The sequence below is a fragment of the Misgurnus anguillicaudatus genome, chromosome 10 (genome assembly GCF_027580225.2).
Source record: "Misgurnus anguillicaudatus chromosome 10, ASM2758022v2, whole genome shotgun sequence".
Classification (NCBI taxonomy): domain Eukaryota; kingdom Metazoa; phylum Chordata; class Actinopteri; order Cypriniformes; family Cobitidae; genus Misgurnus; species Misgurnus anguillicaudatus.
The window spans coordinates 15,120,585-15,133,790 of NC_073346.2; the positions used below are offsets into that span (position 1 = coordinate 15,120,585).

At 35.8% G+C, this 13,206-nt stretch overlaps 2 protein-coding genes across 3 annotated transcripts in view; one reads left to right on the plus strand and one right to left on the minus strand.

The window, feature by feature from the left end:
• The window catches only part of chn2 (chimerin 2), a 46,667-nt gene extending 39,630 nt beyond the window's left edge, over positions 1-7,037 (plus strand). For both annotated transcript variants that reach the window (XM_055209642.2, XM_055209643.2), the window contains 5 exons: positions 1,788-1,961; positions 2,509-2,586; positions 4,663-4,800; positions 5,232-5,337; positions 5,669-7,037. In XM_055209642.2, the coding sequence (XP_055065617.2) occupies positions 1,788-1,961; positions 2,509-2,586; positions 4,663-4,800; positions 5,232-5,337; positions 5,669-5,840 (668 nt within the window). In that variant the 3' untranslated portion in view covers positions 5,841-7,037. The remainder of the gene's footprint in view (positions 1-1,787; positions 1,962-2,508; positions 2,587-4,662; positions 4,801-5,231; positions 5,338-5,668) is intronic.
• A 4,156-nt stretch (positions 7,038-11,193) lies between these two features.
• Positions 11,194-12,890, minus strand: fkbp14 (FKBP prolyl isomerase 14). The gene is made up of 4 exons (XM_055209644.2): positions 12,412-12,890; positions 12,108-12,259; positions 11,880-12,007; positions 11,194-11,791 (listed from the first exon to the last, which is right to left on the minus strand). Exons 1-4 carry the CDS (start codon positions 12,606-12,608, stop codon positions 11,633-11,635), a joined length of 636 nt encoding a protein of 211 aa, XP_055065619.1. The 5' UTR covers positions 12,609-12,890; the 3' UTR covers positions 11,194-11,632.
• Between the last annotated feature and the right edge of the window lie 316 nt (positions 12,891-13,206).

Genomic DNA, 13,206 nt, shown 5'->3' on the forward strand with positions numbered 1-13,206 from the left:
TTAGACGCAACATACATGTTTTTATATTTTGTTTTTAATGACCCGCCCTGCAATAAAGTTACAATTTCTTTACCCGCCCCAACCCGACTCACTAGTCCCCTTGGTTACCTTCAATAGCAGGGGACTATTTTCGGCACTGCATAATACCATTGCACCTGCTGCAGCCATGTTACAGCAGCAAAGTCCTTGGTTATTAGGCCAAAATGAGAGTATAGTGCCTAGCCATATCTGCCTAGAAAATCTCAACTTTTAATTTTCTGTCGGTCTTAGTACACGGTGTAACTACAGAAGAGTCAAGTTTTAAATAGTTTTTTTAGCGCGATGCTAATGGTCTAATCAGATTCAATGGATTATGCTAAGCTAGGCTAAAAGTGGAACCGCCAGACCCGGAGATCAGCTGAATTGATTCCAAAATGATAAAAATCAAATGTTTTACTCTAGGGGAGCTGAAAAATTAGAATATTTTCAAAAAAATTCCCTTTAAAAAATTACTTCAATTCGTAACATTGGTAAAATTTCAATTTAGTTTCACTTGAATTTTTTCAACTTAAGTTGAAATCTTTTTTAAGTTGATCTAACAATTCACTTTTTACAGTGTGCATGAATAAGAGGGCGTGCGCACCAAAACTGTTACGCCCGCTGCCGGCGCATGTTTTCAATTGTTTCCAATGAAAGCTCTGTGTTTTTCAAATAAGCCAGCAGTTAGCAGTTTGAAAATCGGCGGCCGGCAGTTTTTCCGCGCTCAGCGTCGAGAGTTGAAAAATATTCAACTTTGGGTTAAAAGCTCCGCTCGTCAATGTCAGTTCTCACGCGGCCGTTCAATCACAGTGGAGGAGGGGCGGGACAAGTATCACAGCAACCAACCATCTTACAGCTGACGTATCAGAGCTACCAAAGGACTTAGCTGAAGAAAGCTGGCACTCACCTGAAAAAACAGCTGCCATTCGGCGTCCTCCAGGCGTTTTCAGACGCATTTAAAAGTTTTGGTGTGCACAACCCCTAAAAGTCCCCATCATGTTGCCTTTGTTTTAGGAGGCTATCCCATGTCAAAAAAAACACCCACAAATCTAGTACTCTAGAAAGAATACTTCTTTTTGTTTTTTTTACGCGTTTAATCATTCACAAGGTAAAAAATCTTTGTGATTTTTATTATTATTTTCAATAATAATAAGTGATTTGTAACGTGGCCCAGCCTATACTAAGTATTAGCAAGCATCATTAATCACTAATAAGGAAAAACAAATAGACTTGCAAAGGTTGGAAAATGTGAAATTTGTATATGACAGACGTTCCTTGCAGGCTTCCTTATAATTTAAATGCACTAAATATGCTTAAAAAAATGTTGACGCATAAATTCTGTCTTGACTTTGGGTGTTTAGGGTCAATAAAGGAGTTTCAACAGAAAATCTATCCATCACACATTTGACAGAAGGCTTAGCTGTGCTTGCTGGTAGTGCACAAGGTAGAATATACACCTGGATGTACTCTACGTAAACCCGCTGGCAAACACACCTAGAAACATTTGACGTGATTGACAGACATTGTTAGAATGACATAACCAGAATGTGACGTATTCCCAGGGTAATGTGCAGAACAGAACCGAAACACAGAAGACTGCAACATATTTTACCACCCAGCTAGACTGAGGCTCACCTGTCACAAGCTCGATTAGACCCTTAGACACACACATGCTTTACTTCTCCAGTTTCTCCGTCTCTGTCTTTTTGTCTCTTCTGAGACAATGTGTCCATGCTGTCCTGACCTCTGTTGACCTGTGACTCTTGCAGACTGTGGGTTGAATGTGCACAAACAGTGCTCCAAACTGGTGCCCAGCGACTGTCAGCCAGACCTACGCAGAATCAAGAAGGTCTTCAGCTGTGACCTCACCACGCTGGTCAAAGCCCACAACACTCCACGGCCGATGGTTCTGGACATGTGCATCAAAGAGATCGAGCACAGAGGTACGGATCACTTCTGAAATATTGGACTATAAATAGGTTGGTGATTGTTTAGAGCATTACATGAGGAGGAGATCCCAGCCTTGGACCTTCTCTACACCACCTGTGGCCTTCAGTAAAGCACTTAATCAGCTGCCCTGTTGTCTGACATACAGCAAAAAGAGGAACCTTTAGATGCCTATTTAAGCTTAAAACTTGAGAGAAGCTTTCTGTCTTTTGAGATGTAAGCCCAACAATGATCTCGACAATGTGAAAAACATTAAACTGAAAACTCTGTTCCTGTAGTTTAAATGGCAAAACCCAGGGAACACAAGTACTGATAAAATGTTTACCTTGAATGTCGCTTTGAATTAAAATCATCTGTCAAATGCATATAAAAACTACCTGAGCATCAATTCTTTGGTCATTGATAATTAAGTTAATATACAGTAGATTAGACAACTGTTATTTAGCTTACTACAGTACTGTATGTTTCTCTATTTTGGTTTTCTTTTGGCTATACTGAACATTTCAAATACTGTAAATGTGTGTACCCCCTGCTTATTTTCAGGGTTAAAATCAGAGGGTCTCTACAGAGTGTCTGGCTTTACAGAACACATAGAAGATGTCAGGCTTGCGTTTGATAGAGGTATGTAAGAAAGTGCAAAAAATGCCAATGAATGTAGACCTATTAACAATATAGAGATAAAGAGAAACATGCTTTATAATCCCAACCACCCATATGTTTGGTTAAAGATTTTTCAAAGATTTGCAGTTTTGCATATGAACTTTTACATATGATCTGCACTAGACAATTAAACCAAGACTAAAGTACTATTCGCACGGAAATTAGTATTATCTAGGGACCATGTGTGATTTAGAAATTACCCCACTACATCTGTTTTTTGTGGCCCTTTCGCACGGGATAAGCAAAACCTGTGATTTGACTCAAATTTACTGGCTTATCTCCTGGATATGATGTTGAGGCTTTGCATAACACTGTTCCCTAATAAGTCGTGTCGCGATGCCGCATGAAGCGTCAGTTTAGAAACGGTCCTGCGATGTTGCGGCTGTACAGAGATCTCATTTAATAAAAGTTCTGAACATTCTGAATATTAATAATCGAACATGGTCGAGGAGAGATAAGACGTTTAAAATCAGAAATATATAACAAAACCCTCCAAAGTTTGAAAGCCATAAGAAGCGGAGGGATGCATCTCTGTACAGTAAGTGTGTGCGCTGTGCTCCTCAGCTGCAGTGCAAAAGGTGCTGAAACAAAGAAATCCGAAATAAAATAGCGGACAGCCTTGAAAAAATTATTGAAGAGATGCCGATTCGCATGGGACTAACATTATTATCACAGGAGCTCGGTGTTCGGCACAATATGGTAGGTCATTTGCGGGGACATTTTTACTTTACAAATTACAGACATGACAGATTCGCACAAAAAAAGATCACAGACAACCTTTGCAATGATTACAAATCACCAGAGGTCACCAGGTAATACTAATCCCATGCGAATAGGGCTTTTGACAAGACCAAGATCAGCACTCTTTAAATTCAGCACTCCTTAAGTATAGTCTCTTTTTTACATTCGCATGCACAGCTTTGCAAAGCATAGTTTATCCAACATGTATGTGTATGCAGACATTCAACACATACGCATTGCGACAAAATGCAATGCATCTTGGGCTACATGCATCCTTGGCTACATTCTACTGTACGCGCATGTGCGACCAACACGTACAATGTATGCAGGGTTTCAAAACATACCCACTGTACGCCAACCCTCGCATACTCGTAAAAATGGACCATACTTTGGCCTTTACATTCATTAAAAAGATCCACACAACCTTAACCTTAAAGTCATAATGAAATAAAAATAAAAGTTGCATCTAATTTTGAAAAAACACATCTATGTTTATCTGATTAAAGAATATTATGAGATTAGTATTTTAAATGTAACATTTTGAATAAGAGAAAAATAAATGAAAGTTTTAAAATATGAAACTAAAACCGCCAGTAAGTTGGCGACAAATCACTTATTGAGTGAGTCACAGAATTATTTTTTCAACTGATATGTTTATACAGTAATGAAACACGCTGTGGTGCATTGCTCGGAAATGAGAGTTTGCCGTGGATATGTGTGGAACAATTTTTGAGAAAACTTTAACATTGTGTCTCAAACTTGAATCACTTTTTGTATGATCTACAAGATTTCATATAAATAATCTTATCTTGAATTTTGTGGGCATTTGTATTCATTTTGGTGACACTTTTGACACTATCCCTTATTAATTTCTGATCTGGCACATAACAAAAGAAATCAATTTAGAAATTAGTTAGCTTACTGTCTGCATTTAAAGCAGGAAATTTTACTTGTAATCATATGAATCATGTTTACAAATAATCAGACAATGCACCGGCATTTTAGTGATTTACTGCATAATTTCCTCTAAGACAAGACCGAGCCAATAAATAAAGGTCTCAAGCTTGGTTTTAAGGTCAAGACTGGTCTCGAATACTACAACACTAGTCAGCACCTTTGCTTACACCAAGTACTTCATTACACTTACGATAGTCATTAACATCACTGTTATTTTCCATCAACATTCGACTTGATGGAAAAAGCCCAGGGCTTTTCTAGCCATAACAAACAATACATTCTTGGTATGGTGATAATCTGTTAGCCTACTCATAACAAATGACTAATTCTCTTCTACAGATGGTGAGAAAGCAGACATCAGTGCCAATATCTACCCAGACATTAACATTATTGCTGGAGCTCTCAAGCTTTATCTCCGAGACCTTCCCATCCCAGTCATCACATACAACGTTTACTCCAAATTCATACTAGGAGCCCGTAAGACAATATATTTCACAATGCTCTTTAAACATGTTATTTTAATGTGCATAGTTGACTTTTTGGAAACCTGCCCTGCAGTGTGACATGTTTTATTTAGTCTAAAACAATTATGTGTGTGCGTGTGTATATATGTATATGTATGTATGGTATGTGTATATATATATATTTACATGTATATGTATATGTTACTGTTTTAAATTATTTTAAAATCACACTGATGGACAAAAAAATTGACAAGAAATAATATTATTTAAAATGATGAAAGAAATACTAAATAGGGTTCATATGTCACAGGATATGATATAATGTATACACTCTCCTTTATACATTACTGTACATATAAACATTTAAAACCACAGTTTTAATGTATAAAAAATCTAAGGAAAAAAGGCAAAGTACTTTTTCTAAACAATATATTTTCTTTGCAGAAATAACAGATCCTGACTCTAGGCTAGAGGCAATACATGATGGCCTTCTTCAGCTTCCCCCCGCCCACTATGAGACCCTGCGTTATGTGATGACACACTTGAAGAGGTAAATATTGTATTGAATCTGCAGACACATTTCCTGCCCCCATAGTTCAATTCACAGATCTGTGCTGCATAAGATGGTGGGTGATCAGGATTAAGCGACAGTATGAGTGAGCAAGTTTAATTCCTGTCATCTTGCAATATAAAACTTCTAATACTGATTTAAAGGCAACCCAATACAGCACTTTAGTTCATGGCACTAGAAAACCTAAACAATGATCCTCAAGGATTAGTGCTTTAACTTGTCAAGCCAGCTCTGTCACATTTTCCAATCTGTGGAAATGACATCAGCACATGTTTATTATATTGTCTAAGGTTTGTTTTATGTTTGTCAGGGTCACCATGCATGAGAAGGATAATTATATGAATGCAGAAAACCTAGGAATTGTTTTTGGACCGACGCTCATGCGGCCACCGGACCAGAACACTCTCACGACTCTCAATGACATGAGATACCAGAAACTCATCGTTCAGCTCTTGATAGAGCATGAGGATATTTTGTTTTAACATGTTTAATGGAGGAAATCTGTGTTGTGGGGACCGAACACAGAAACGAATTCATTTCGCTAATCCACTTTATAAACCCTGTTCATTTTACAATGCAGCCTGCAGCAAATGTAAAGATATTATATGTTTATGTATTCTCATCATGTCTGTTATTTGACACATTTCACTCAATGTGTTTTCCAATAATGGTACAGTATGAACAAATGCTGTTACACAAAATTGAATTCAACATTCTGAATAGAGGCATTATTATAAACACTTTTTTATTGATTCATAGTACAGCAAGAAACGTGCTTTTCTCATTGATGCCAAATATTTATGCATCCCAGACAGCAGACGACTTCGGGCTGGATCCGCACTGGAGCTGCTGACTTCGGTGCGGATCCGGTGCAAAGTTGTCTGCTGTCTGGGATTGACCTAAATGCTCTCCGTGATCAAGAGCATTTAATAGCATTGTGAAACTGACATATTGTCAAGTAATTCAATGTAAAAAAAAATCTATTTTTTGGGGGGTCATTATGATGATGTTAAATGTATAATGTGTGCTATAATGACCAGACAATGAAGATCTCATGTGAAGCACTTTTTAATTTTACAAAGAGTGTAAATAGTCATCATATTTTTGTTCGGTCTGCGTGAATAATGCTGTATTTAACCTTGAAAACAATGGCCTGGTTTACATAAACACTCAACAAAATTGTTTTGTCAGCATTATTTAGTGGACAATTAGCTCTACTCCCATTTAAAGAATGAGACTAAAACAAAATTGCATGGATCCATCTTAGACAGCAAGGCCTATAGGCTAGAAGCGAGATCATGTCCTATGGAAACAATGCTCAAGGGTACCATTGTCTTGGTCTACACTGTAAAAATTTTGCTGTAATTTTGCAGCTGGTTGCCAGTAACTTACTGTAGAAGATAAAGTCCAAAAATGTTTCATGTTCATTTAACTTTGAACAAAATGTTGCCAGTAAATAACATAAATGTAAAATCTACGGTAAGTTACTGGCAGCTAGTTGCCAGTAATACCCAGTAATACTGTAATTTCTACAGAAATTTTTTACAGTGTAGTTGTTTTTAAGTTGTTTATTTGATTTAAGACTTTTCAACAGTTTTGTTTTAGGATGTTTTCTGTGACAAATGTAATTATGGTTGTAATTTATCAAAAGCTGATTTATTAAATTATGTAAATCTGTTTGCTATTTTAATGTGTTAAATTAATTTGTGGCATTGATTCATGATTACTGACAGCACTCATAAACTTTTGAAAGCAGCGTTATTATTATTAATGAAAGCTTTTTACATTTTGTTTACATGATATGTTAAATATGCTGTTGTTATTATTTCTGCTCTGGTTCACACACTCTACCTTGGTCAGCTGGTTAGGCGTTGGCTAAGGTTGGTTTCTACGTACTAAATTTAGGGGTGTGAATGGCAACATTGTTTTAGTATCAGACAGCTGAGCTGGTATTTTATTTTTGACTTTTACCGCAGCGCAGGTAAAGTAAGGTAACTGCAGGTGCAACAGTACCTGTCTCAATTGACCAATCACATAGAGGGAGGGCGTGTCAGAAGCAGGTGAACTATAAATAAATGAAATCATCACTCACATTGTGTTTTGGACAGAGATGCAGTGCTATGTGATGTGGGCTTAGTTTCAACCACAAAGTTCTGCTGTGTGTTTGGAAAGAAACAAGAAAGTCAATAGGAGAGTCCCTGACATTGCTGCCTAGGACTGGTGAGTATTTCTGAAGGATGTTATGATTTATAAATAAAACAAACAAAACTGTTATTTTGACATCTGAATATCATAATCAGATCTGATTTTTATTATCTAACATCATTTAGGAGAATAAACCATGTTTTATCCCACATGAGTAAATACTAAAATATATAATGGTTTTACATGCACTGTAAAAAATATTTTGCTGCCTTAAATGTTTTTGTTAAATCAACTCAGATTTACAAGTCATGTCAACAGAGATGAGTTGTCTCAACTTATAAAATAAAGTTGAGAAAGTCAACTTAATTTTATAAGTTATAACAAGTCACCCTTAGTTAAAACAACTCAACTCTAGTCAAGATAAATAATAATAAGTTTAATTGTCTTGTAAATCCTAGTTGATTCTACAAAAAATTTTAAGGCAGCAAAATATTTTTTACAGTGTGTAGTAACACATTCATGTAACTTTTGGTACATTGTAGTATATTTTTTAGTTTAATTACGCTTAATTATACTACTCTATAGTAATTTAGTAATAGCAAAAGTGAATTAATAAACTTTAGTAACTAGTATATTTTACTAAAACTAAGAATCTACAGTAAAAACTTACCATAGTAAATATAGTAAATAAAGTATACGTGCACACAGTACTATTATTATTTTACATCTGGGATTATAGTAAAAGTATGTAGTAACCATGTTTTTCTGGAGTGATTAACATTTGTTTTACCATAGCTTTACGACAAATACACTGAAAAAATGATTAATTGAATTTACTACATTTTTTAAGGTAAGTGGTTGCAATCAATTTATTTAAGATACATTTATTTTTTCTTATATTTTTTGTTTAAATGTAGCTTAAATAAATTGATTGCAACCACTTACCTAAAAAAATAGTAAATTCAATTAATACTTTTTTCAGCATAGATTAAAGTATTACTGTAGCGCTATAGTAGATTTGTTGCTATTGTTGCGATACAAATTGGTGTAGAAAAAAACATTTCCCTAATACAGTATGTTAAAATTATATCAACTTTATAATATATTGTAGATAATTTTATATCGTATATGTTTGCCAATTAAAATTTTTAATACATTTTACAGTGCCGGAGATTAACAGACATAATGGCAGACAAGTTTCCTTGGTGGAAAACTTTAACTGGAAAAAACAAAAATATTCTGAAAGAAGTCCAGCAAGAGTTTGCAAATCCGGACAAAAAATCCGCGAAACAAAGCAGCACTGACAACAAAACCATCAACACTGTCGGCGACGAGACGTTCGACGAATCTCAACTGGAGACGGTCATCAATGAACACACATTCCGCAGACTCGTGAAAGTGTCACGCTCCGGCCGCTTCAGACAGAAGGACCGAGTGAGGGGCACAATGCCTGAAAACAACTTTTTTGATAGAAACACTGCTGCTGCAAAGTAGAAAACAAGATATGACAAAACAGGACAAAACTGCAATTCCCTAGCAACAGTAGACTACAGCGCTTCTTTAAATGGAACTCCCGAGCGCCGCGACTCATTTTGTCGCGTCGCGTCGCGTCGTTCGCTTCGAGTGAAGGAAAACATCAAGCTTTTCACTTTAATTTGAGTGACTGTCAGTGATACCTGTTGCATTGTTCCAGTGATCTGGAGCCGGCATTTGTCTCTGAAAATCATCTTAGAGACACTGAATGCCTGATGCTTGCACATCCCATCCCACATAAAAATACTGTAGTATACTTTAAATTTTAATATAAGAAAGTGTATCATAATTTCTAGATGTGGTTTTGAATCATACAGTATTATTAAATAGTATACAGACTACTATTCATTAAGTTAACAAAGTGTAGTATTAGTAAAATACACTAACAGCTTACTAAATACTAAAGTATACTTCAGCATTTTTATGTAAGATAAATTGATGAAATATTCGTTTATTGGCCTCTGTAGGCTTAAGATGCAGATCAGCACTAGGCCAGGTTGGGATGTTTGCAAGTTAAATTTGTTATTAGTTTTTTCCAAAATTCTTTTATTTATGGCTTTAAAAGGGAGTTTGAATTGTTTAAAGGGGACAAATCTGACTTTTTCCACGTTTAAGTGCTATAAGTGGGTCCCCAGTGCTTCTATCAATCTAGAAAATGTGTAAAAGAACAACCCAGTAACTTAGTTTTGATAAACCATTCTCTGCAAGCATGTGGAAAAAAATAGGTAATTGGAATTTGGCTCCCCTTGTGATGTCAGAAAGGGGATAATACCGCCCCTTAATCTGCACTATCCATCCACGGCACTGCCATTTAGTTTAGAGATCAGCTCATTTGCATTTTAAAGGACGCACCCAAAACGAGAATTTTTTGCTAACACCTACAAAGTGGCAATTTTAACATGTTATAATAAATTATCAATATGGTATTTTGAGCTAGAACTTCACATACGTACTCTGGGGACACCAAAGATTTATTTAACATCTTTAAAAAGTCCTGTGAAATGTGAATTAAATTTAGCAGTGCTAATGTGGTTCTCAAACTGGGGGGCAAATTGGTAACAAAAGGGGCCCACTTTTATAACATTTTTTTAGTTAATTCATTGTAAATTTTGTGCAATTAAACCAATAATTTAATAGTTCAAAATAAGGCTACTAACCAACAGCAGGACATCATATAATCTGTTTTGTTTAATTCAAATTTTAAGTTTGAGATTGTTTTATGTCATGAATTATCTTTTGGGGGGCCAGAGAAATGCACCCTACACAGGGGGATGCCAAAAAGTTTAAGAACCACTGTTTGGGCAGAACATATGTATATAAGTAATATTTGAGTTTTACTCTTTCGGGTCTACTTGAAGGAAGATTTGGTTTTACATTATTAGTCATTGCACCTGAGAAGTTTGTAGTTTTTTTATTACCAGTAAAGTTTGGAGTAAATGAAGGACAAAGCCAATATAGTGAGCATGTTTTTATGTAAAGGCTAACATGATATAGAATTTGCCAGTATTGATAATATATTAATTGACAATGCTGTACATTTGACAATAATTTTCCAGTAATTACAATAACAGCAGTAATAGAGGTGACCACAAAACACTGGTTAACCCTAAAAATGTATAGGCCTCTTTTAGTATTCTAATGTATATTTTTCACATGAAGTCTTTGTAATATCTGACATGATCTTTTTGATCATATGAGCTGATTGTTTTTTTTTTACATTTATTTTTCGTACTTCATTTCATTGAGAATAGAAATGGAATTGCAACAGTTTATGTTACTGTGTAATGACGTAGTATGAGAATGGAATGTTGTTAAATGTGGATGAGCAGTTGCTGCGGTATGCAAATTATAATACAACAATGCCACACCATAATACCATAAAAGACTATGTTTGTCATCATTTAGGTGTGTGATATGACTGAAAAGTCACTCGACTGCATTTTAACTATATGCCTCATGTTTCTATGTCATTGCCAAATTTAAAAATAGCTTTTTAATTCTTCTCACATGTAGTTTGTATTAGGAGGGCTAGTATAGTATTGAGTTATATTTCCTTGTAAAAAATGTGTGTTTTGCTTTAAAATATTCAAGTACATAAGATTCACATCCTCGACAGGGAATAAACTAAGAGAAGAGCGCCCTCTAGTAATGCTGATATAACATAACACAATTGTCTCATTTATTCACCAGAAAACATGTAAAGACAAATTGACCTAAAATATTGTAAACATTACTACATAGTTCATTTGGCTCTGAAATAAGAAACACAAACAATAACAATAAAAAAACTGAAATGTTTCAATATATATTAGTCAAAAGGCACTTTGGGAAAAAAGCATTATCCTTATGCAACAAAATGTAATTCACTGCAATTGAAGATTTCTATTTCCTACAAATACTAACATCCTAAATGTACAATACGTACCACCTGAGAAAACCCTTGAATAAATTACAGACATGATCTGTAGATAAAATCTACTGTAACAGTCTCTTGCAATACTGCATTATGTTAAAGGACACGGACAAGGTGTAAATCTCTGAAGGTAAATATTGACAAATCTTTGAAGGTAAACATTGGCAAGGATTGTACAGCTCTTTAAAGTTCATCGTGCTTATAAGTGAATTCCCGAGCTGATATATATCCATCCTTATCTTCATCCTCTTTCTGGAAGATGTCATCAACCATTGCTTCATGGTGGGTGTCGTTGGGAGGGTATCCGTGTCTTTCAAACTCTTTACGCAGGTATTCTTTCACCTGAAACAGTTTTAGGAACAGCACGCTTGTTTAAAATATACAAAGGCACAGTTATCAAGACCGATTACTTTTCTACATTTGGACAAACCTCTAATCTGGAAAGTTTCCAGTCATCATTGAGGTCCATTTCCTGAAAAGATTCATGTGACCTAGGCCCATTTCGGATATCCATGATCTCAATTTCGAAGATCAAAGTGCTCTCTGGAGGAATTTTGCCTGGGGGGAAAATACATATTTGCTGTCAATATACTGCAGATTGGAGCTGTAAATCTAACAATCAATGTAATTCATAGGTGTTAAAACTACACAGACACACCTTTGCCTTCTTTGCCATATGCAAGAGCTGGAGGGACAGTTAGTTTCCTCTTCTCCCCAGAACACATGCCTTGAAGACCCTTGTCCCAACCCTGGATCACCTCACGGATTCCCAGTGTGAACCAGACAGGATTTTTGTCTCCATGATGACGGCTGCCAAGTCCAATACATGTACATTAAATCAAATCAAAGCTTAGAACTTGTATTTATTTTAGCATCAATGCATTCATTGTCATTAAGTGCACGAGGCACAGGGCAGTTTTGGAGGGTGTATCTGCAGTACATTTACATGCATAACGTGTCACCTGGAATGAAACATTGTCCCGTTACTCTCCAGAAATCCCTCGTAGTGAACCAGAAGCATATCCCCGTATTTGGATTTACGATGACAAAGGAAAGGTTTGTATAAGACTTCTATTTTCACCTCAGGCTCTGGAAGTTTTGCTCCATGCACATAAAAGAAGAATGCAGAGAAAATGTATGTCCACAATTCTGGAATCATCTCCGAATATTGAGCGGTGTAATATTTAATAAATTATTGATCTAACTTAATAGTTAACGAACCACAAAAAGCTAAACAACTTTTTTTTTTTTTAAACTCCCGAACTGTCAGCTGTGCAGCATCGACTACGTGGCAAGCACAATTTCTATAGGCTCATTCCAAGACCCCAAAAATACGGGTTGCCAGATCTGCGTAACAAAAATCAGCCTAATCCCTTAATTCCAAACACCAAGAGTCAAATATGCTACAGTCTAGTTCACAGTTAAGTCACTGTACACTCAATTTATCTTAAAAATCACAGTGTAATAGTCATTAATTTAAGTCTGACAGCTACAACACAACATGTTACCACCTTCAACTCGCAGTAATCACAATTCCGCAAAACAACCGCTTACTTGGCAACACAACACTAATGTTTCCCCACGAAAAATAGTTTCCACTCTAAAAACGCAGTCCTTCACTGTAATTGGTTAGGTTTCAGTGAAAACACGCCTTTTTGACAATATCAAATTGCAATTGGACGTTACTAATCATGATTACACCTCCATAAGCATATAGTATCCAATCAAATTGGCGATACGAGAAAATCCCGCTTGCG